The sequence below is a fragment of the Periophthalmus magnuspinnatus genome, chromosome 3 (assembly GCF_009829125.3).
Source record: "Periophthalmus magnuspinnatus isolate fPerMag1 chromosome 3, fPerMag1.2.pri, whole genome shotgun sequence".
In the NCBI taxonomy this organism is placed as follows: domain Eukaryota; kingdom Metazoa; phylum Chordata; class Actinopteri; order Gobiiformes; family Gobiidae; genus Periophthalmus; species Periophthalmus magnuspinnatus.
In genome coordinates, this window is record NC_047128.1 from 33,832,538 (window position 1) to 33,859,088 (window position 26,551).

Here is a 26,551-nt window from a genome sequence, read left to right on the forward strand (position 1 = left end):
TTTAAACCGTTTACCAGTTCAGTCAGAAGACACACACACAATGACAGTGCTTCAAAATGAAATCATTAACTAAATTGCTTTCTTAAAAAGCCACAAGTGTGTGGCAGGACTTGTGTGTGTGCTTGGCTGCGGGCCATGGGCCTCTGGTTCCCAGGCCGCCTCTGGCCCGGCTCTGTTGTGGTTCTCTGCCACCGCACTCATTATGCTCAGCCTCAGCTCAGCCTCAGCTCAGCCTCAGCTCAGCACGGCGCAGGGCTGCGGCTCGCCTCGCTTCACTCACAGGGCTGCGAGGAAATAATCTGGTAATCTCAAACTACTCCTCCATTTCAACTGGGGCCCCTCCACACAAAGACACTCTTTGTCCTGGGACATGTGTGCCCACCCTTCCCTTTTCAATCACTAAATCAATCAAAAACAAATATGGTTTCATACTTGATGTCAAAATCCTAAAAACCTTACTCTATGTGTCCCAGAACAATACACTCTATAACAGAGGGGAAATGACAAAAGAACTTGCCACTCAACACTACAAAAATGAATTTGTGCTATGCCAGCAAACCTAAAATGGGGGTAAATAGAGAGTGAAGGCTACACAAATATTTGATAAAAGGATAGAGATCATTGCTGGACTTGGTGCGGATTCAAACTCTCTCGACTTTGTTGCTGGAGTCACTATCTGGACTGGAGCAGATGTCTCTTTCACAGCAAACTGGGACTGGTACATTTGCAAACAATAGTCACAACATCGCAGCTTACTCCACATAGACCACAGTGAAGCAAAACATATTTTGTACAGCATTAAAGTGTCTTGGTATTTTGCAAAATAACTTTATGCAACCAGTTACACTGTTTAGAATTTAAATGTTGAGTATAAGGAATTGAGTATAACAAATAGCTGCTGCTTCTATTCATTCCAGTCGCCCCTTTGCCCTTGTGTAAAACTAACTGTTGATGTAAACACGCTCAATCCTATTAACGCAATAATATACATGCTGCCTGTTAATGTGCCATTTGCACACACCCACTCATAACCCTAATTACAGAAGACAACCATAACAATGAATAAGAGCCCACACTATCTGAGGCTTGTACTGGCGTTACGCCGCCACATCAGACTCAAGTGCGTCATCTGAACCTGTCTGTGTCTACACAAACATGTACTATTCTGCATTATTGTTCTTATGTTTTTCCCTCAGCCAAACTTCTGCCTCACACATGCCCCCTCACTAAAATATTTTCTTCCATTTGCATTTGTAAACCATTTCTAAAATGCATCAAAACTTTCCCACATGGGTGTGCCTGTGAAGAGTTGCACTCCCTGGAAAAGCTCTATGGAATTGCATCATGGAAGAGTGAAGAAGGCGATGCATACTGTAACATGGGGAAATACCTCCTTTCGGTTCCTTCTTTAGCACCTTCAGCACCGACAGACGGCCTGCTAAAATGCTCTTCATTGGTGGAGTTGTTCAAGTCCCTACAATAAACTTAATAAAGTGTACAAGTACTTGTGTACCCAGTAAGAGCGAAGTACTTCATGGAGTGAACTTGTTTGAAGACATGATGCTGTCTGCTATTTGGGACTAATAGTATGCATTGACCCTCTTATATGAGAAGAGCGGGTCTTTATAGAAGACCCTTATTTGATACGGTTAGTGTTGAAGCATTATGAACCACACACCAAGTCAGCAGCGATCTGCATATTCAATAACTTCCGTAATTATATGCGCAATTCATCAGATGGGATGTGATTGCAGGGGAAGTGCAATAGAGTGGGTTAGAGAGGAGCAAAGAGGCCTGATTCCTGGAGGACTAAAGTCTAATCACAAAACTAACATGATAATTGAAATCTAAATTGAAAGGCTTCGCTCTTAGGAAGAGTATGTCAGACATGGAGTGTACAGACACTGGAGAGGGTCGGGGAGAAAAGAAATTGTGTTTAAGCGACATGTTGGAGGTGTCAAGCTCACATTCAGATTTGGTTTATGTGGGCATATTCACCATAACGGATCAAAATTCATAGCCGGTAATCAAAGGTATTGTGTGAGGGCAATGCACTTAAATACAGCTGTCCTCTATTTCACCTCACATTCAAACTCATATTATAGTATCTGTAAATGTAAGCTAAAGAAAGAGGGATGGTCCAGAAAAGTCTTCAGTGCCATTCTCCTTTGCTCTTCTCTTCTCAGCTGTCTCCTCTGACTACAGGATTCATATTCATCCCTCAATAACATTTAATTAGTAATGCCAAATTCATTAACCTGTACTGCTGTTACGCTGGCCTCAACCATAAATTAGCTTAATGTGAGCCGACGTATCACAGCTGTAATAAGGGACATAAAACTCAAAGAGAAACACATACTGTTCCTCCCAGATCATTATAACTGCACAGTGTTTTACACCAGGAGCACTTTAAGCAGCCATTCAAGTGCAATTGTTCACTCAGTCCAGCTTGTTTAACTTTTTATAACAAAACACATATTACATAAAAGCCCAGAATCTTAATGTACTGTAAATGTAATGTTGTTATGCAGCCAATACATTTTGTACTAAAAACTTGTCAGACAAACTGCCATTGTAAAAAGCTGGAGCGACCTTCACTGTCCTAGGATTACACAGGACCTTTCAGCTTTTCTATCCCCCAGTGATCTCGCCTAACATCTCGCACCAAAGAGCCTATTAGGCCTGGATCCCACTTTGTTGTTAAAAAGGGTCTTGTCCTTTCACAACGCTCGCTTCCTTGCTTTGGGTTTTTTCAAGCATAGGTGGAGGAGAAACACAAGTTCATTGTTCCCTCGCAGATGGAAGTTGGAGTTACCAGGGTAACAGCTCTAATCCTGCTTTTTTGTGCCCTTCTTATATTAACAGTCTATCGAGTGCTATACCTTTCAAGTCGCAGAAAAAAGCACTCACTCACTCTTAATTAGTAATGTTTCTGTTTGCCAGTAGACAGCATGATGAGCTGATCGAAAATTTACGAAATAATGGCATAGTAGAAGCAAGGCATTCCTTCTCCTTAGGCCTGCTCCAAGAATAACAATAATGAGGCCATTATGGAGGACTGCACTTTAAAACGCTGCCCTGCCACCAAAACACAAGACATAATTGTTCTGGTGTTTTCCATATAATCAACTACCCATTGTTGATGACTTGAGAACTGAGAATAGGCGCCATAATGATTAGTTTGTGCTGTCGTAACATCTACTAAAGAGTGTCCACTGAGGACGAACCTTCATAGACTACTGATTCGCTTGGCCATGAAGACAACTGTGTGCCTTTGTAAGAAAACTGTCCCTTTGCTTTTTGTCTGTCTTGACACACAAATAGCCCCCAGGCTGCATTAAAGCAGCAGCATTCATATGGTGAAAGACTGGGAGTCACACAGGCTCATGTGAGGGGGCCACATCGTCAGAAGAAAGAATACCCTTTTATGCAAGCCCCCCGCAATTCAGACATAACCAGCCTCACAATCATAAAATCTGTGTTGGTTTTACTGAGACAAAGTGACAGAATGGATACGTGGATACAAAAAAAACAAATCACTGTCATAACATAATTGCACAAGCGCTAATTTCATAATAACCTTAGATATTTAAATTACACATCAGAAAATTACAGTGTTAAAATATAGTTGCATGCAGATAAATAATATATTGTGACAGAGTCTAGTATGTAAAAGTTGCAAAACGGGAGCTTGGCGGGGTTGTACAAACACGGTACAGCACCTATTAGCAGAGCTCCATTGTGCGGAGTGAGAGAGACAGAGCTAGAGGGCAAGAGGAATGCTAAGTGGGCCCCTTAGCCTAGTCAACCTTCAGTGGGTTTCATTTATCTTCATCTTGTTAGACTAAATTAATTAACAATCTCAATGCTACACACTTTCTCCTTTCATTACATCAAATAATGGCAGAAATGTAGGGGGAGGTCCTGTCCACTGGGAGCTAACGCACACTCAAGACATCTTTCTGTTTATCACGCGCTCTCTCCCCCTCCCGAACTGTAAGAGGACAGCTTCCTACCATCGGTTTAGCATACCAAAACTATCATTTAAACACGGTCGATTGTATTTCGTGCATATCCTTAACTTAAATCAATTTTTGCACCCAACATGTTTGACCAAAAGCCAGAATGTTTTGAATAAATGCAAGTAAGTACAGAATAGTGGGCGGAGATAGGTGGTTCGTGAAACTCCAGGACTATGCAGGATTTGTCAACGTGCTCAAACGGGCATGAATCAGTCTTTATACGTGGTTAAAAAGCTCATAAATGTTGACTGCCCTGAACCATATCTCAGCCCGTTGAAGCCCGTTAGCCTGGATCACTTACTTGAGAAGAAACACTGGGATTCTTCGCAGCAGGAATGTCGGACTGTCACATCCATCCTGTTCCTGTCCTGTCTCTCCTCCTGCCCCCTCCACGCAGCCCGCTACGGGACACAAAGCTCTTCCAAGCAAAATGGCTAACCTTAAAGCGAAGCTGCCTTTAATCTTACCCTGATTGTCGTGGTCTCCAATCTTTAGCCAGTGTGCGTGATACGTCTCTACTGTTGCTTCTTCTTTAATTAAAACACACACTGACAGAAGGATGTGGATTAGGGCCAAAGTAATGTGTTTACTTACAATAATCACTCTGTTTTCTCTCTGTGTTCAGAACAAAAAAGAAGAGTTCAAAGCAGGGCAAGGGCAAAGGTCATTTTTCCTTTTTTTTTTCATTCTTCCGGAATGTGAGATTACCCCGACATCACTCGTCTATATCACGCGTCTATAACTTATAAACTGTACATTGTTACTGTTATTCATTGTTTACATCATCAGAGAGTTGAAAAAGTGTAATAAATTTAAAAGAAATAGAGTGTGCACTACCCATAACTACCTTCTTAGATTTCTTTTTAGAGCAAGATTAAAAAAAAAAAAATCCACTTTTTGTAAATATTGAACTTGATCATTTGCTACATTTTAATGGACTCCAAAGATAAAATAAAAATCTATTTCGCAGCATAAGGGAACTTCCTGTTGAATTCCTGAAGGACGTTTTGACAAGCAAGTGTAATCGTATCAAATTGTCCTTTCTTTTTAAAATGGCCCAACAGTTATGTGGAAAAATGCTGTTAATTTAATCAAATAAGTGACCTTTTGAAACTGAAATCAAAGCGGATTCATTAGCTTTAGTAAAGTTTGGCTGACAGAAGCTTTGAAAGGCAGATGCTGCTGCTGTGGCTTCTAATGAGCCAGCCCTAATTAGGGAGCAACACTAGAGCCTAGAGAAGGTGGTTGACTAGGAAAGGAGCCAATGGTAAATACACTTGCTCCTATTTACTTCCACTGTGTGTAATGACAGCACCCATTTTTAATTAGAATCACACCAAGGATAAAGACTAAAAATGTAAATCTTTATGGTAGGTTGAGTACAAACACAAAACACAAGGAAAAAACAACAGAACATCACAAGAAATGAGAGGCCAGTCCCAGCCGTACCCCTGATTAGGGCAGTTCTGGAGTCAGGCCAAACAAAAGCATGCAAAAACGTCATAGACACAATGCCTGCACTTTTCATATTCACACTGTCTGTTTTTGCCCTTCTAGTTTGTGTTGTTTGTTTGGCTTATGTGAACATGCCAGTTGGTCAGACACTACATGGTCATTACATATGGTTTAAGTAAATATGCTCTAATCCATGTTGACCAAGCTCAGAGATAAAGACACATGTGCATACACAAACAAGTGTACGCCAACACAGGACAAAGTCTAAACACAAAAGAAAAAATGTGTCCGACGTTTTAGCCCGAGTGACCCGGGACCGCCCATGCTCCGCCTCCCGAATGGCAACAAGGTAAAGGAAACTAACCTCAGTAAAAAGCTGCTACGTAGATAGCCCTCCATGTCAGCGTGTGGGGTTCTGGCAGGGAAAAATCACAGAGAACCATTTTCACTATGAAACGAGCAATAATCAAGAAAGAGAAAAGGGAAAGAAAAAAGAAGAGGGAAAACACACAGTACATATATCTTACTCCTATAATAAGGCATGTCTTTAATTAAGGCAAGAGTATGGCTGCAAACCCATCCTCTCTTTTATGAACTGACATCATTAATTATACCTCTTTCCGTGGAGGGAGTGGATTTGCATACAACATTGGTTTTGCACAGAGAGCCTGATGATATGTTTGCATCAAATAAACCTTGCCTACTGATGTCTACCCAGGCCTGTTCCACGGCTGTGTGCAGATGTATACATGTATTCACTTCAGAGTAGCCAGCGGTGGTCCAGCTGCAGCACATGTGTGGTTGCGGAGCGCGCCGCACAGCTCAAGTGAAGCAGGAGGATGTGGTCATGATGTCAGCACTCGCAGGGGTCGCTCAGAAGCCGAGCCCGCAAAGTCATGGACACACGGGGATAATCATTACTTACTGCACAACACTTTTCAGTTTTATATTGAGACTGTTCTGTTCTGATATTGTTGCTGTTCTGAGTTATTGATATTGATGAAACCCTGTGCATGTTCTGGTCCTAAACGGGAAACTCATTTTTGGGTTGAGATTATTGTAGGAATTTGATCAAATTAATGATAATTTATTTTTCTTCTCTAAACTAACTTTTAGGTCCCTCTGGTATTGATCTAATTTGGAAGTTAATACTACAGAAAAAAAAATAAAATTACAGAAAAAAATCCTTGAGTGTGTAATATTATGTTCCACAATCACCATCTTTTAAAAATGCTAAATATTCTAAATAACACGCCGGCCCAGAACACCTAAAGTTTGAGGAGCATGAGTGTAATTTGGCATTTCTCGTCTTGCTCTCTTGGCTCCTAAGACAAAGCCTCTGAGAGAATGGAAAGAATGAGTGGAGCCAAGGACACTGTGCCTTTGAGTTGGTGGTGCACTTAGCGCTGCAGTGGATCCACAGGCCCAGAGGGCTCAGCCAGACTTTTCTCACAATAAGGTGTCTGGGGAGGCAGGAGTGGCATAGCCAGGGGCACTGCTCTGCTCTTTTCTCCACTCAGCTGGGCTTGTGCACATAATACCATCACAACCAGGACACACCAGGCCAGTGACAACGTGAGAAAACAACCGTCAAACAGAGCAGAGCACATCGAGCGTGTCTCTTCACTTCTGCCAGTGCAAAAAGCACACATCCCTCCAGTGAGCGCCCAAGAGATCAAACTACAAAAAGCAGGTGTGAATGCACAAATACAATGTGTAGGAAAAATAGTATAAAGGAATACAATAGTCTAGTGATAAAAATTAAGACTAAATAATAACTTTGTTAAAAAGCATGCACATGAGCTCATGGGGCTTTCAAAGCCAATTGTTTATGGGATACGGCAGCACTCAGCTCTATCTTTATCTTTGGTTGGACTCCAAACCCTTGTTCCTCTCCTTCGCTCTGCTTGTGTTTCCTCAGCTGTGCCTGCTGTCTACAATCCCATTGTGGTCAGAAAAACTCAACTTAGTCCATCGAAGCAAAGGTGCGGTTTGGAAAGCTGGTAGCAACATTTTGGAAAAAGTGACTAAGCTCTATCCTTTGTGCGCAGAGACAAAAAGCCTGATCAGGTTTAAATTATATTCAAGGGCAGTGGTTTGATGAAGGAGAGGCAGAGGATAGACATCAGTTTGGCCCGATCCAGGGTGAGCAGCACAGCAGCCCTTTCGAAGAATGAGTCCCTGCCAAAATGTGCCTCTGCCTAACCAAGTCTCCCACCATCTGCAACAAATGTGCTCTATTAAAGCAGTACCATATGGACAACAAGCTCGCTATTAACACGGCTTCAGCACATCCCCTTAACCTAGCCCAGATTTCTAACTTACAGTCAAATTGACTGCTGATTTAATGCACCGCCAGCAGCCATGTGGGTCTTGGCACAGGACAGCACTCTCGGCCTTCAGTCATTTACATGCTCCCGGAGAACACAATACACAGAGACACACGCTCCAACTAATGCATTAATCATATAGAAGATAAGAGGGAGTTGGTTCATAAAGAGCCTATGAAAAACTATCCATAACTATCCAAAAATAAACCAAGACGCCAAATACTTCTTTAGCAGAATGGAAACATGTTTGTAAAGCTGCACTGCCAGAGTCGGCCTCAGTTCTTCCACCGTGATGGAGAGTTGGTTTTCTCCTCTGTGTGGATCCAAAATGGCAGTGATTAACCCTGCAGGGTGTGATGGGGGACACTTTAATCCCTGTGGACCCAGTGGCCATGTTGACGCCTCTGCCTTCTCTGAGTCATGGGGGACCCACCCTCCGCTCACAGAACTGTGTTCTCCTCCCCTCAGTCTTGACACCACAACTATGTGTTTTCTGTAGTAAAACTCACAGACAACAAACACAAACAAAACAACAAAATCCATTTCCTTCTTTTTCAGTTCTTCCTCTCGAGCATTTGCAGCTTTAGGCAAAGTATTAAAACTAAGAGCCCTCTGCCCTGTTTGTGCACTTGCATTTATGTTTATAATTATAATTCCTTTGTCTTTTTTTTTACTTTATACTTAATATTTTCCTTTTATTTAATCTCCAGTGTAGTGCACAAGTTGTAAAAGTATTGCTCCACTGCAGCTAAGACACGGTGTCTGTGTAACAGTGTAAAAGTGTCTGGTTGATTTAGGTAATGGTCCTGATCTGGGGCTGTGTGGGGGGCAGATGTGTGACCCAAGTACCCTACCATAGTACCCTCTTGTGTTACTCTAGTGTCCTACCCTAGTGCCTCCCTTGTACTCCACCCTAGTACTGTTCTGTGTTGCCCTAGTGCACTCCCCTAGGACCGTCCTGCGTTACATAACCTCAGTGCCCTACCCTAGTACCCTCCTGCACTACCCTAATGCCCTACCGTAGCCCCCTCCTGATCCCACCTCTTCTGCAGAAAGCACAAAACACACAGAGTGGATGCACATACGGCGTACACACGTCAAAGCTGCCGCCAGAGAAGTGAATTAATTTGTGTGAGCCACTCCAACATTAGGAAGGTGTGTTGAAAGGTGTCTGCTCATGTTTCAAATTAAACGCGCTGCTGGTCAGCATTAGCACCTCGCCACCCGTCAGCAACTGACACTTAGGGGGCTGGGGGAGGGGAGACCATCCGCCGTTCACACTGGAATAATTAGAACATGTCAGGAAGAATTAATTTCCTCATTTTTCAAAAGGATACACAGAAATTACCATGTTATTATATGACAGGGTCCCTGGGAGGATTGGATTAAATTTGATTTCTTACGCAGCCCACACAACAAATTAAAGTCATAAATAAGATGGAAGGAAGCGAGGCACAGAGCATATGTTTATGGCAATGAGTGAAGCCAAGGGACCAGAAACAACTATCTTCATTTCATTTTATTTAAATCGGGCTGACGCCGTGTGTCTGAATGACAGCAGTTGCTAATGGGTCAAGATTAACACAGAGACCCACCAACTTGTGCTCACTAGTTAGAACGGCACGGGGCGTTTAGTGCTGCCACTGAGGTTCAGAGACAATGTACCTATTTATGCTACGACTGCACTGTATTAAAGGCACTTTTTTAAGAACATGTAAAACAACCTCATCACGAAATAGAAAATAATCACACTTTATCTCACTTTGGCCCCAATTTAGACGTGTTACCTTCTTGTAACAGTTTAATAAGGGCTTGCTGCTAAGAGTTTTTAAACCCTTTCAAAAAGGGCTGTCATTAGAGCTAGCACTCCCCTGGGCACTACAAACTTTAAATAATTTGCGAATCAATTAACTGGCTACTCTCAACGCAACAGGGATTTCACACTCCAGGGTCGTGTGCATTATCAGTGTGAGACGATTCATGGCGTTTTGGGAGAAAAGTTCATGGTTGAAATCATTAATTCATTTTGCTGGACTTTAGATATGCATTACTTTCTACAGCTGGGGTAGCAGGGAAATTAATGACATGTTCTTTAGTCCTGTTTTCAGTCTTATAAAGCCATTAGGCCCAGTACCGCAGGGTGATGACTCCAGCCATATCTATATTAGTTATTACAGTTTATAACATAAACAGAGTGGTGGAGCATTACACTGCATTCTGTCCGTGTTTTAACTATGGTATATTATGGTTATTATAATAATGTCTCATGGTTATAATAATCATGATAAATACATTTTTGTGCATGTTTTTCCTGGCTTTTTGTATCTGATCTGGTGCAGGAGGAGTCTGTGCCCCGCGAGGCTGCGTGCTGCTGGCAGGTGCGTGTTCATGAGAGCAGAAGAGTGTTTGATGTGAAATGTCACAATTACACAATGGTAAATGGCCATGAACTTTGGATTCACCCAAAAATCTCATGTGTTTTTAACCATGCTAATATAACTGAGAAGATATTTTCACTGACATTTGGGAAAAAATAATAAAATCAACTAAGATATTTCTTTTTTATTTGCCTAATATCTTAGATACAATTTTAAAGGTCTGTATTTTAATCTGCTCAGTGATGACTGTTCAAGATGTACCAGGCTACAGGCTTCTCACATGCAATAATATCATCCCAAATACTTTATATTTATGTATGTATACTATGGGCACAATAGTGTACTGCAAACCACAGTAAAAATGCCATTTCAAAGCGTGGTGCTGAAAAGGTCTAACTTTGAGTGCATGTAACTCCTCTAATTGTGCATACAATGTGAGCCTAAGCATTTGTCCACTTCATTTGATGCAGGTGTTCAGAGTGGGAGAGGACAGCGGGGGGCACGACACATGTGGCAAGACAGAAACAGCTGAAGGGGCAAATTGATACTTACAAAAACTGAAAGACTCAATCCCCGGCTTCCAGCGATCACTGGTCGGTTGATTGTGAATTCATGTAAGTGACCTGAGGACAGATACAAACACAGAGAAAAAGAGAATATGAAACATTATTGATGCTAAAAATATATTTTGTTAAAAGGGAATCAGGACGCAAAGGGGGTGACAGTGACTGATGACTAGGGGTTAGTGTAAGCCAACGCTGACCCCGAGTCCACACAGCTGCCACCAATAGAAATGTTTCAAATCACATTACACTTTTTTTCAAGCACCACTGAAAAACATTAGAGGCTTTCTTTGGTTTTGGCTCGTTACGTTTGACATACACTACAGTGGGGACTTAGCACTAGTGATGTGGAAAATGACAATGTATTCAGGATAATAAAACGACACACAGTTAGAGACATCTCCAGCACAGTGGCTTCATCCATGCTCATTTTCTCACATTATCTTGTTTTCCACAATAAGCTTGGATCTCATTACAAGCTGATTTATGCAATTAGTCCACCGCGGCACTGCCAATTAAACAAGGCCAAGGGTTTTTAAGGTCACGCTTAACTGATCTGAAACTAATTTGGAGTACAGCACCTCAGTCTGATTCTGCAGGAGCCAACGTGCTCCCAAACAACAAAGAGTGTTGGATAACTGTACCACTGTATTGTAGTCAGGATAGAGGGAGAAAGGGAGAAAGGGAGAAAGGGAGGGAGCAGCAGAGAGGAGGGAGGCGAGGGTTGAGAGAACGAGTCATGTAAAGGCCAGCGGGGTGACAATGGGCAAAGAGGACTCCAGAGACACAAACTGAAAGAAAAGCTCTCAGACTGAATGCACAATTTAAGCTCCAAAATAACACACACACATATTATATTCACTCATAGTATATACTACTGCATTACTTCATAGATTTATATTTACACAGCTATTATAGAGTTTAAACACACTGAACCCATTTGTGCAAGTCTCACAATAAATATTACAAATGACAAGTTAAATAAAACCCGTGGCAAAGTAGATTATTTTTAAGACAATGTGAACAAGAAAGACAGCCATGCTCACAATAATCCAAGTTTAAAAAGCTCAAACATCTAAAGTAAGTGAGATTCTGGTTCGACAATGGTCAGTTTAAACAGTACAGCTTCATCTCACAGGTGAAATAATAACATGTTTCGTTGTCCGTGTCGTACAGAATGAGCGGGGGTGTAGTTCTTTGACACAAGAATCCTGAAACTGGCATCAAAGGAGCTCACAACCACCTGTGGCATTTCTGTCAAAGAGCGCCCTTTTCTGTAGCTCACAACATCCAGCTCACGCACAAACACAGGCAAAATCACCAGCCGTACAATGTGCACGAAATATCCAAACACAATGGAAGTCAGGATTAAAATGCTGTTAAGTAAGGAAAACAATTATAGTAGAGGAAAGACATGCTCGTGGAAATGTTACCGAAAATAACAGAGAAGAGAAATATATCATATCAGAGTTCAAGCCTCCTACTCCAAAGGCTTAAACCACTCTCATGGTCAAATAAGATTGACAGTTTCTATCACTTTGTTTCACAGACAGAGCTGAGTCTTTCAGGGAACGCTCGGTGGTTCAGTGTCACGGAGCAGGGTCAGTCACAGAGACACTTCACTCCTCTATTATTTCAATACAACATTTATTCTGAGAGTGAAGGTGAATCATGGTCATAATACGCGGTGTATACTGTATGAGCAGCAGTCCGACTACAGGCAAGTCCAAACCTGCACTCCTGTTTGGAATTTGTCCAGATCTGCAACATGTAAAAAAAAAAAAAAAAATCTTCCATTTCTCTATTATGTTCCTCTATTCCAAATCCTCACTCCTTTGCGATCAAACATGCTAAAGTAGGAATTCTGCAGAGTGAGTTATTTGTACAATAGAGGTAATCTGTGGCATCAGGCCGCTGCTCGGAGCTGGTGCTGAGTGGTTATCTCTGCAGCAGCAGCAGCAGGAGCGGCACAGGCCTGGTCTGGAGCTGTCCGGGACCGAGGCTGTCACTGCAGTCCCAGAGGAAAAGAGGAAATGGGCTGAGGGCTGATTTGGTTTGACGTGTGAACCACAGAAAAACTCTGAGAAGTCTCTCAACATGTGATTGTATTTTAAAAGCCCCACTATACGAAGGCAATGCTGTAGGCAGCTGCGTCGTCTAAATATGAAAGTACTATTTAATATCGTCACTATAATCCAGTATGTGGAAGGCCACCGCGAAAGCGTACTATTTCAATCTCTGGTCATTCACATAAAATAATCACAGTAATGTCGTATGTTAAATGCTGCTCTTGATGCACAAACACCACAAAGAATCATCTGCACATCTGCACATCTCTACTTCTGTTTATTATCTCTGTGCTCCAAACGACCTTGAGTCTCAAAGGACTTCTTTTGTGTACAAACTAAACAACACAAAAAGATGACCATGTCAGAACCACTTTGTACCAGTCACTTGTGTTTTTGTTGCTTTATTTCTCTGTTGCTTTTGTGTTTGTGTGTGCATTGAGAGCAGAGTCTGAAAACAAGCCCCTCTCACAGGTAATGTGGTTATATTGCGCGGCCCATCTTCTAGTTTACTGTGCGGTGGCGATTCTGCCTCTTATCGCCTGGTCCTCGTGGGGCACTTTAGCCCCTCAAATCCTGTTCACCACATACTGGTTTTAGAATCTGTGAAATGAGTGCTCAAGAAGCATGTCCACAATGTGTGCTGTGTTGCCACTGGACTCAAATGGGCTTGGTGCGTTTTTGTCCAGGGAGATGCATAAATGGAAGTTTTTAACACCTCAAAGGAGGCTGGGCCATTGTAGAGGCACACTGGAGAAGGCTGCCAGTCTCCCAAGGAGCCCGACACACTGAGTGCAGCTGGACAAAGAGCTGGAGGAGCCAGTCAGCAGGGGAATCACTCTGCAGCGGGCACCGTCTAAAACACCTATAGCAACACATGTGTACTGTGGGCCTTTAAGCACTGAGTAAACAACATGATATATTCCCATTTGTTTTCAGCTAATACAACACAACATAGTTAAAGTTATCTGCAACAACAGCCAATACTAATACAAACCATAATAACAACAAAAGAGAAATCCATTTGAATATAAAGTGTGAATTTCCCACAGTTAAATACACATGCAGTAGCCCACTGTAAATAGATTCATATGTGAGTGTAACACAGCCTGGATACACAAGACAAATACAACCATTTCCTTGTTATTGATTTCACTTCCACTGTTTGAAAATAATTTCCTCATTTCCATCCCAATTTTCCTCATAGAAATTCTTGTTTTATTTCTGAGTACGGCCTAACAGCTGGCATTTACAATCAGCCTTTATGCTGTTTAGATGTCTACAATAAGCATTTAGATGCAAATACAGCCTTGTACAAAGAACGTGCAACTTCTGACAGAAGCAACATAATCAACCTGCAATTGTCTCCTAGCTCCAAGTGCTTCCAGTCACAAGGCCAAAGCTGTGAGCATCTGTATTCAAATCACCCCCATTTCAGACCAGCTTACGGAGGATATATTCCAACAGCACCGCTCTGCAAATCAATCACATGGTGAATTAAACTAGAATGAAAACAACTGATCCATAAATGATCAGGTTACAACAAGGTACTGGTGTTTTTCCTGTGAAAGAGGGAGCAGGGACATGGCCACTTTCCTCTGGGTAGTTAGTGCCACTGGATTTTATTGTGAGCAGCACGATTAAATTCATGTCAAAATCTCATTCTTTTTGATGGTTTTGAATTTAAATTAAAACAAAACCATAAGAATACAAAGGGTTGTACAGTCTCAGATGTAATCATAAAGAAACAGCCACGTGCCCCTTGTCACAATGGCCCCTCTGAACCATTGTGACAATTAACAATATGACTCTTCTTTTGCTTTTATTTACAGTTGTCTGGGTCATTTGTCTTTTTTGAAACCTACAATTAACAGCAGCTTTTGCCAATGCAAATGAGTCCATTTAGGGGGAGGGAAAATGACCAGTTTGAGAATATTTCTGCCTTCTTAATTTTCTAAAGAGGGAAATGATTTAAACGGAGCACACAAATCTCCAGTGACATGGCAGGAACTCTCTTGCCCCTCCTCCAGCAGAGCTCCTGGCTTTGCCCCGGCCGAGCTCAGAGCTGAGAGCAGGGCCTCCGTCCACTTGGACCCTCACAGGAAACAAATGTAGTGTTTGAACCACTGATCACTGCTCTAATTGAGTTTAACACTCCTTATCTGGATTAAAAAAGAGCCTTTGAAATGAAAGGTCAAATTACCTCTACCGTCAGGCAATAAATACAGTAAGTCAAACAAGGTAAGAGGTTCCTGCCAGCATATGTTAGTGGCAAATTCAATTAGAAGGAAAACAGAAGGCTCTTTATAAGACACTCCTGATCCTTATAACGCACTGTGTGATTCTCAAAGACAAATATCTATACAGGCAATGCAGTATATAAAGATTTACCTCTCTTATGCATTTATATGTTTAATACAGACTTTTAATGACTTCAGCAAATAAGTGGATGTAAAGCATGCACGTTTCTGCCCAAGTGTCCACAAGCAATTAGTCTGGACAAAAGTGTTTTGAATGTATGTGTTTTTCCATTATGTAGTACGTCCATGGAGCCATTGTATATTGAGAGCAGCACAAGAAGAGGAAATGGGTCTGGGTTTGGACTGTAGAAGGTGAGTGAGCAGAGCAAAGACAACAGACGTACAGCCGCGCCGCTACAATGTGCCCTTTGTGACATAATGCTCTCGGTGCCACACAACGTGGAAAATAGCCCAAAAGTCACTGTATGGATATCCAGCAAAAACAACTGACATCACAAACTAGACTATACTATATCCCATGTTTCACTTTTACAGCTCAGAATAAGGGGGGTAAGGAAAACATCGTTATTCGGTACCCATCATGCCTTGGGAGCCCATTACAGCACGGCACAAGGAGCGGTGAAACTGAGGAACTGGGAGTGGACCGAACAAAAATGAATCTCAGACTGGAGCATTCTGAGGCCGTTACAGTGTTTATTTAGCTGCTTAATGTAACATGTTATTGGTTGTAAATGTAAAAAGTTTCTTCTTTAATAATTCTGATCAAGCAAAACTCATAAAAAGACAATCTTTTCAGGACCACTGCGAAACACAAACTACTCAGGTATCTGTAGAATTTCCTTTAAATATACAAAAGAACTTTTAGCACTTCACTAGGACAAGAGTCATATAAACACATTCAAACATTTTGACTGGAATATGACATTGATCAAATAAGAAAAGAAAACACTTTTAAATGAATGGCTCTCGCAGACTGCTCATGTATTTAAATATGTGATAAAATACAAACTGAAAGAAACACAGACCAAAAATATGTGGAATTATGGGACTTTTAGTGCAATAAAAATGATGCAGTTTTGCCGCGTTCATTTCTAAAAGGCAAAATAATGTTTTATGTCTGCATGTATGTGTGCAGACTCCCCACAACTGCTCCTCAAACACGGTTTTGGGCAGACACTGGGCCAGCAGTAAAATGTTGAAATTGGAAAAAATATGAGTCTTCTCTCTGTTGAATGGCCAAGAGATAAGCACCATATAGCAATGAAGCCAGTGGAGTTTAAGCTTATTATGAATACCTCTCCGAGCGCAGAGGCATGTACTGTAGAAATCAAAGAGGGTAATAGGCAGGTAAGCCAGTGTCATTTTAAGGAGGAAGTCAGTTGTGAAATTGTAAAATCACAAGGCTCTGCTGACAATCTCCTGCCCTCAGAACACTCCCATAAATGATTTCTAATGGTAACGGCTATCACATGTCCACCAAAGTTAAAAAGTTTGTGAAGAAAATCTAATGCTAATCTCTCCATTGAAGGAGGGTAATAATAGTGAGTCCATTTATCTGTGTGATTACACAGCGATCTGACTCACAAGAATGTGTGATTCTTTACATGGGCCGTAAGCCCCCAGAGCAGACCTGGCTTTGCACAGCATTCCTCATGGTTTCATGTTCAATTGGCTGTGGGTTTCTATGGCGCTTACTTGACTTGACAACATTTTAATAATATCATGGACTTTCACTATGAATAAATAAACACATATCCAAAAGGCAAAACTGATGTTCACAGCAGAGCGTAAAGTCAAAGATCAAACCAGGACCAGGGCTCGAGTGTGTGGAGAAGCTCTTTGCTCTATAGACTGTGTATTGTGACAGCTCGCCCAGACACATACAAAGACTTTCTGAGCTTCTGAAGCTGAATATTCATCCATGTTCCACATCATCTGCAGGTCTCCTAATCACATGCACTTCCCCTTTAATCACTGGCTTCTAATTAGGTCCTAATAAAGCATTTTGCCATCCTCTTGGAGCGCCACTGTGTCACTCACACATCAAACCATGAAATACTATATTAAGGGCCTGTCAAGCTCAAAGGAAAGCTCCTCCATCAGCACTGATACAGATACGGCAGGCACACCCTCTTACACTAATTGAAATTATCGAAAGCCTCGCTTACATGTGACACTTGGCCATGTCTAAAGCATGGCCAGAGGAACAGCCGTCAGAAGCACCGGAGCAGTGCCAGCGCAGAGGCTCCACTGGTTTCTCTGATGTTGGGTAATTGTTTAAACCTGAGTGGATATGGCACAGGGCCTCATGCTGCTGTTCTGCCAAGACACAGAGAAAAAAACACTCGCACTAGCACTTTTCTCCTCTGTTTCTGCCTTTCTAATTCAGTCCAGCAGCAGCCTCACAAAAGCCTCAATGATTCCATGTTCATCTTGGAGAACCACGGTGGGATGATGATCACTGACCACAAGTTGATAATGATGACTGTTTAATTAGAAGCCTTTCTTTGGCCTGGCCACAGCCCAAACTCCTCCACCCTGCAGATGGTAACCAATAAATTTAGCTTTGCTGAGTATGAGGAGGAACATGTCCCTCCCCAGTTTACCCTCAGTCCTACCCCCCAAACCAAGGACGGAGCTTTTCTCTGCGCTCTAACAAAACACAGGCTGCAGCACCACAGCCTGCGTTTATATACAGCAAGGAGCCTCCACCAGCCTCTCCACAACCAAACACATGTTTTATGGAAACAACAAGTCTTTGGACAAAAACGTTTACGAATGACGTTTTCTTTAGTTTATTTCTCTGGGTGTATAGAATAATTACATGCACTTGGTTTGGGTTAGGGAAGTATCGTGGTCACGTAAATATGATATGGTTTAGGTGGTCAAACGGAGACACTTGGATAAGGGCGAAAGAACATCATGAACATATTTAAAAAGGTCTTCTTTGAATGCAAACCGCAGCCTCTAACATACAATAAAGAGCGTATAATACACCCTCTGACCTGCGAAGGCGCTAGTGTAAAATATATCTTTTGTGACGACTACTATTCCCCAAAACAATTATAAAAGATGCATTACCTTTATCTTCTACAATCTGTCACTACTTTTGCCTTTTCCTGTTGTGTATTCTTGGCTTTGAGCTTCCTGTTATAGTATTTTGTTTTAAATTGTCGATTGTTATGGTAAGGGTTAAACATTTTTGATCATTCTGGATAGTTTCTCGTGTAAACCAGCGACGGGCGGTAGGTGGCCCCTCCTCCTCTGCCTCCTGTCAGTGCCCGACTCTCCGTGGTCCTGGTGAGGGAGAGGGGTGTGCTGTGTGTTCGCTGGATGTGGGCGTGTGTGTCGTGTGCCAGAGCTATCCCCTCAGATTGTCATTGGAGGCTCATGGGAAATTTATAGCACGGGCCAAACCCACAAGGCATTCTCTATCATTTCAACAGATTCCTCTTTTTAGTCCATTGAAGAAAGTGATTATCACACGCACTTTTCATTGGTTTTACGCTTCCAGCTCTCGTCCGCGTTCCGTGTTCCGGGTTTCCCTCACTATAACTCGCCTTAAAAGTGCAGCTGTGCGAGTTAGAAAACGTTCTCCACCGCACTCAGCAGTTGTTTCCCTTTTTCGCATTGCACACGTCAAAACTGCACTTTAACAATCAGTATTTTAAATCTACGTACGGTGGGGATGGGACAAGATCTAACGCCACAAGATTGTGCACACATGTGGAAAATTATCTTTTTGTTTCCATGTGTTTACGTTTTGGCTCGGTCAAAAGGGTCAACACTGGTGAGTAACATCTCCAGACGAAGCTACAATGACAGCGCAAAATGTAAAATAATAATAAAAATATAGATTGTGGGAAGTGTGTCTCATCCCAACTGTACGGTCTACAACTTGGTCGCATAGTTACTCCAGTAATATAAAGTGTACGCACAAAGTCTTTAATTTCATCAACAGATTCCAAGTAGCCCATCTTTTATTAAGAGAATGACGAGGTGCGGTAGAAAGACCAGAGATGGCGGTTGCATCTGCTGAAGACATTTCCTTATAATGCACTTTTTGACCACAACCACATCACAGTCTGTGAACGAGACCTGGCCATGAGGAGAGACAATGGTTGGTCTTTTCATGAGACTATGGCTATTCACCTATTTACAGAAATGCATAAATACACTTTTACTGAGCATTTTAAAACTGCAACATATTCAACAAAAGTAGAGAAAACAAACACAAACTTAAGATTTACGTTTACATCCACTGGGTTGTAGCAGGAGATGTGCAAAAAAATGACATCCAGTATAAATATTCTGCATCATCTTTAATAACATATAAGATATTTGTCACATTTGCCCTAAGATAAAGCTCTAATAACTAAAAATATCTACTCTACTGGCACACAACTGCCAAAACACAGGCAACAATCACATTTAAGTTCCTAATTGTCCATGTGATATTTATACAGACAGGCTTACAGCAGCGGGCCCATAGGAAGGCCTGATCCAAGCACAATGGACAGATCACCAGAGAATGGATGTGATGAGGATGAGCCGTGAGAAGCCCAGAGCGGAGAACTAATCTGCTCTCCCTGGTGTCTGCACAAGACTCAAAGTCAACAGAGCGACTGCTGTGGGAGACTCGAGTAAGGCTGTGCGACATGACAAAAAAAACAAAAAAAATCCCTCATATTGATCACCATTTTTGATACAATTTTGTTTTGTAAAATCATATCAAATAAAAGGGCTTTCGATATTTATTTCCTGAAACTGCCATCTAACACAAACAACAGTACAATTTTCTCCAAAGTCTGAACTCATAATAATAATAAGCTGCAGAACTCTCCAGTAAAAACAACCAAACATATCACTGACAAGTAACGACTAAATGTCAATCTCCATTCAAATGTTCACAATAAAACCATTATCAAATGTTAATCTAATGTCAATAAAAACATAACAGAGATTTGAAGTGGTGCTAATGATCAGAATGTGAAGTAAAGATGCTCCATTGATGGCAGATTGTGGCTCTCATTGCCAAATACCATCACATTTGTTTGTTTAAATCCAGTTGGTGCCACCTGCACTGTTTCCACATCGCCCTCGACCTGCGCCCATATGCTGTGTGTGTGGCAGTGTGTGTGGCTGTGTGTGTGGGGGTGTGTGTGGCTGTGTGTGTGGCAGTGTGTGTGCGCGGGGACTCCAAAATCCAACACATTTTAATTACTGCCCGACAGCGCTGTGCGTAGCTTTGATATGGAAATAAAGCCAACCATCTTCACACAGACACTGTACAAATCTTCATCTGATTCATAAAAACAATGAGGCCCACTGATTCCTCCACCTGATTCCAGTCCTGACCTGTGTGTGGAGCACATGTGTGTGGAGCACATGTGTGTGGAGCACATGTGTGTGGAGCACATGGACACCACCGCGCTCCCAATTAACTCTACATATTAATGTGGGACTTAAAAATCAACAGAGGCTACTATCACCACTGACACTGCATTTTGAAGTCTGTGTTAATTATACACAACTATTCTGTGCACTATAGAAAATGCCCAATTATTTTGGGATAAATCTCTGACTGATACACACACAATGCTCTGACTGATACACACACATATACACATCAGAATGAGACACTTAAGTTACTTGTGCAATTACAGACTTTTCTGTGAAGATACAAATTTATATATTTTTTCATCCACAAGCCTTTAATGTCGGCAACACTGTTCATACTGACAGAAGAGCAGACAACTGAACACACAACTGAACACACAACTCACACACAACTGAACACACAACTCACACACAACACACACACTGTTCATACTGACAGAAGAGCAGACAACTGAACACACAACTCACACACAACTGAACACACAACTGAACACACAACTCACACACAACACACACACTGTTCATACTGACAGAAGAGCAGGCCCTGCCCTGTCGCTGCACAACTGAACGCACAACTGAACACACAACGCACACAGAGCACACACACAACTCACACACTGTTCATTGACAGAAGAGCAGGCCCTGCCCTGTCACTGCACAACTGAACACACAACTCACACACAACTGAACACACAACTGAACATACAACACACACACAACTCACACACAACTGAACATACAACACACACACAACTCACACACAACTGAACATACAACTGAACACACAACTGAACATACAACACACACACAACTCACATACAACTGAACACACAACTGAACATACAACACACACAACTCACACACAACTGAACATACAACTGAACACACAACTGAACATACAATGCACACACAACTCACACACAACTGAACACACAACTGAACACACAACTGAACACACAACTGAACATACAACGCACACACAACTCACACACAACTGAACACACAACTGAACACACAACTGACACACAGAGCACACACACAACTCACACACAGCTCACACACAACTCACACACAACTCACACACAGCTCACACAGAGCACACACAGAGCACACACACAGCTCTCACACACAACTCACACAGAGCACACACACAACTCACACACAGCTCACACACAACTCACACACAACTCAAACACAGCACGCACACAACTCACACACAACACACACAACTCACACACAACACACACACAACTCAAACAGAGCACACACACAACTCACACACAACTCACACACAACTCACACACAACTCACACACAGCACACACACAACTCACACATACAACTCACACACAAGTCACACAACTCACACACAACTCACACACAGCTCACACACATACACACACACAACTCACACACAGCTCACACACATACACACACACCCACACCCACTGGTGCTATTTGTTTCTGGTTGTGCGTCCTCAGCTCACACACACAGAGCTCACACACACACACAGAGCACACACACACACTGGTGTTGTGTGTTTCTGGTTGTGCGTCCTCAGCTCACACACACACACACACTGGTGTTGTGTGTTTCTGGTTGTGTGTCCTCAGCTCACACACACACACAGAGCTCACACACACACACACACACAGAGCTCACACACACACACACACACACTGGTGCTGTGTGTTTCTGGTTGTGTGTGTGTTTCTGGTTGTGCGTCCTCAGCTCACACACACACACAGAGCTCACACACACACTGGTGTTGTGTGTTTCTGGTTGTGCGTCCTCAGCTCACACACACACACACACTGGTGTTGTGTGTTTCTGGTTGTGCGTCCTCAGCTCAGGTTTAGTCAATGACGTTTGGGGCATTGAGCCTAAAATGCTAAAAATAAAATGAAGGCTGTTCGCTCATCACAGACACAGAGACGAGTGAACGTCTCAAAACCACTTCAATAAAGACGCACAATAATTAAGAACATGACAAATGTGACGGTCGCACAACGTCTCAAGTTCAAATTCAACAATGACCCAATAAAACCAAACGTGTCAGCAGACGCCTCCTGTTCTACTCAAACTTACAAACTGCCCCGTCCTCGTCATATTCAGTCACTTCACACAAATCATTACAGATACTGAGCGGATTATATTTCCCGAATAACGTCAGACGCTCTTTTTGTATCAGAAAGTGTGTGTTTTGGCATGTGCCCATCAGTTTGGATCATTGTTGAAATATTCTACAGCAAATTAGATAACACTTAGAAAGACAGATGTCACAACATGTGCTGCCACATTGATTATGTCGCCCGTCTGCCGCCCCCCTCCTCTACCTTTATGCGGCCGGCTGTTGTTTACTCCTCACATCTTGTTTATCATCAGGTCTTAGACGCTCCTCACCGACATGAAGAGAGCTCAGTAGTGCTCCCTCACACGCCCTGGCTCTGCCTCTGCAGCTCTGCCACTTGAAACCAAAGCAGGACATATGGAACCACACAAACGCTTTTTTTAATGAGCTCAATGACAATATTATACTCGTGTCACTGCTGAGTCCGACAAGGGCAATGGCAAAGACAACACACGTCACAAAATAACGCACAACTATTAAAAGCCTGGAATCTCTCTCTTTGTAGTAAAATAATCTGCATCTCTTCTGTACAAAAATATGTACACATCCTTGTTTTAGTGACTTTAATCTAATGACTCTGTTCCACACTGCAGCTTTACTCTGATATTATTAAGATAAATCATATTTCAACCACAAATAAACCCATAAAACACCTGAGCAAGAAAATTATGCACTGTTTACTGTAAAAAGCTACATAAAAAATGCCACATTATAAAAATAAAAAAGAAATCGTTCATTCTGAAACTGCTCCCAAACTTTGAGAGGATTAGTTACACCAACAGTAATATGATCTAATCATTTCTGAAATTATAGTAATTTAATGCAACTTCTGGCTGTGCTGTGGACTCTGGACTGAAGCTTCCCCTTTGCTCAGTGCAGATTAAATCAGATTGTGTTTGGATGTAGCCGACAAGTATGCTCTGTATAAAGATGAGAAAGAAATGAGATAACGGCCCCTGTGCTCGTCATGAGACAGATGAGGCGTGATGAGTCCATAAAGGCAACGTTTTTGTGCTTTTGGACGCACAAAGACCAATCACGATTTATGGATAAACAATGACCAAAGTTTTTAAAGTCGTCAAACAGTTTCTTACACCGTGAAAAGATTTCATGCCCTCCTTTTATCACCCCATCCTCTCCATTCTCTCTTTCCCTGCGTTTGCTTTGATCCCACTAATTGCTGGCACATGAGCTCAGTTTAAACAAATCCTACCTGCAGAGATGAGGACAGTTAAAGGTTGCACAGAAGTAAATTCAGAGTGTGACACCTAGTCTAAACAATTTAAAGTGTCTCTTTCCTGCACATTTGTCTCCCCCCGAATAGATAGTTTTTAACAAATAATCATTATAATTCAAACATTAATGTACACACACGGAGGAGCAGTGTTGCTTTTACAGCGCAGTAAACAGTGTTCTTGGACAGAAGCAGGATGTGTTTAGACAAGCGAGCCAGGTGGCTTCTCCTCACATGCCAAAATAAAAAGTGCTCAAATCTTTTTGAACTTACTGCTTCATGAGCGTCACAGAGTCTGTGTGTTGTGCTGGGTCCAGGTGGGAAACACACTCTTTCTCAAAAACTGGAAAAATGTTCAAGCCACCTCCAAAGGTCCAGTCCTTGAAGAAACAAAAAAAAAAAGAGGAAAAGTTCATTAAGGATTTTATAGATGTAAATATGTGGCTTTTCACGATATCTAAATGTCGTTCGTGACTTTATATAATGTAATAAAAACAATAACAAAACCTGGACAAGTGCAATAATGTGGACAATAAAACATGATGAAAAACATGATGAAAAACACACATTTCGCCTGAACATGGAGCCACAGGGTCTTTGGGCACAGTCGGGCACTGGCGCGTTTCGATTTGCGCTCTTTGCTTTTTTGCTTTTTTTGCTCTCCTCTTTTCGCTTTTCGCTCTTTGCTCTCCTCTTTTCTCTTTTTTGGTTGAGCAACAACACACAGCGTCAGGTCAGAGACAGGCTCAGTGAGAGACAGAGCCGTGTGTCCGTGTATAGCAGCCCGGACAATGTGCTGAATGGGCAGTCTAATTATAAGTGTGCCATTTAGTCTTGGGGACGTTTGGTCTTACCTTATCTGGAGACCTGCGTTCACAGCTTCAGCAAAGAGCAACTGTACTACTCCACTACATACCACACGAAATAAACGCCTTGACACGCACGACACACCACCGCAGCGTTTGAGCTCAGAGTTTAGACAAGTCAAAGTGCAAAACACACTCCCCTTTTGGATGTAATATCAGGTTTAAGGAAAGGTGCCCAAGGTGTAATTACGCGTTAATGAATTAGTCGCAGGTATGTTCCGGGTAAATTCCATCACAAAGGCAGGTGATTAGAGCATTTAGAAGAGTTTAATCACAGCTCTTTATCTCATTATTAACTCTCGCGATAATTCACATTTTTGTATTATTTTGCATCATGTGAGAAAAAGGATTTATCTGGGATTTGTGTTGTTCTGTGCAGCTGTAAATAAAATAAAAGTAGGCAGCACATTTTTAGTTTTAGCCTTTTTAAAAAATTGAAATTAAACTAGTTTTGTAATTATTGTCAAGCTATTAAATTGAGTCAAAAGGAGATTTTTATTTATTTTTTTTTTTTTAGGTATTTGCCCAAAATGAATGCGCAAAAACAATAAAATAATGATCCCGTTTTGAGCTTCTTTCCTCTTGGCACAGAGGGAAAGTGTGGCAAACTGAGCGCGCTGCAAAAGGCTTCAATGGGAAACTGTTCAAGTGCATCTTCTTCTCTAAATGGACAAGCTCTCTGTGCCGATTGTTGCATTTAATTTATGGCTTATGCATTCTTTAAAGGTCAATTCCCCTGACCCCCGGAGAAAGTTAAAGGAAGAGCAAATTCCCAGGCTGCACGGGGCCCAAATGTTTCTCTCATTTTAGAAGAAGACAAAAAGAAGTCGCTGTTAGTTGGATGTAACGAGTGTAACGAGAGGAGGAGATAAACTTATCCTCTTCGTGTCTGATAGTCTTATAAGACCCGCGTGCGTCGCTGTCAATGAATGGTACCCCTTTGTGGACACAAGTGAAACTGCCTCCAGCTCAGACGCACAGCCAGACGTGTGGTATTTTTTAAACTTAAAGCGCTGCACAAGTTATAAACACCAATTAACTCGGCCTATATCTGAAAGTCTGATTCAACGCGCGCTGTGGACTGGACTCCACTGACAGCTGCTCTCAGACTGACAAAGTTAAACTCCCCAAGTGTCCGGTTACTTACACTGTTCATCTGAACGTACAGCGTCATCCAAAAATATTACAAAAACACCATTTGAGTCCGTCTGTAAAGAGAATTTAACGCTTATCTCCGCGTGCGTTTGCTTTGGTCTATATTTAGCGCCACTAGTGTTTTTCGGCTGCGGGGACAGCGCGCTCCACTCTCGCTTCTTCTGGTAGTTTTTCTTAGTTTGAAGCGCGCACAGACTCAAAACCAGACCTAAAAGTTACAAGCGTCACTTGTGAATAAACTGGGGCTAAAAGTTGACAAGTGCTTGACTTTTTACAGTGAAAATGGAGCGCGCGTAAAGCCCGGAGTTTCCAGTGACAGCGGCTTAATCCGCGTAAAGGACTGAAGACGTATCAACGTTAAGCATTGGAAAAACGTGGTTGTTTACCTTGTTGGTCACAGTCGTAGATGTGCGTCCTTTCCTCCCGCGTAAAGACTAACACGATGATTGTGTCTATTGAGCGGAAAAAAAAAAACTTGAGACTGCTTAACACGGGGCCATATGAGGGGATCCCGTAGACTGACTCACTGTGAACACTGCGTGCATGAGTGAACTGTCCAAAACTACAACTACCTTTTGTTGTATCGCCTTTCGCTATCTCTCAAGACAAGTAGAAGAAGATGGTGCGTAGAGCCGCTGTCAATCTTGGCAATCAATGCGCGCAGCCATGTCGCAAGTATTCAAAGCATTT

At 42.1% G+C, this 26,551-nt stretch overlaps 1 protein-coding gene across 1 annotated transcript in view; it reads right to left on the bottom strand.

The window, feature by feature from the left end:
- sox6 (SRY-box transcription factor 6) overlaps positions 1 to 26,551 on the bottom strand; it is a 94,739-nt gene extending 68,188 nt beyond the window's left edge. Inside the window, exons 1-4 of the mRNA XM_033983214.2 lie at positions 26,248 to 26,551; positions 24,114 to 24,220; positions 10,738 to 10,808; positions 5,842 to 5,892 (exon numbers count right to left, since the gene is read on the bottom strand). Of these exons, the coding sequence (XP_033839105.1) occupies positions 5,842 to 5,876 (35 nt within the window). The 5' untranslated portion in view covers positions 5,877 to 5,892; positions 10,738 to 10,808; positions 24,114 to 24,220; positions 26,248 to 26,551. The remainder of the gene's footprint in view (positions 1 to 5,841; positions 5,893 to 10,737; positions 10,809 to 24,113; positions 24,221 to 26,247) is intronic.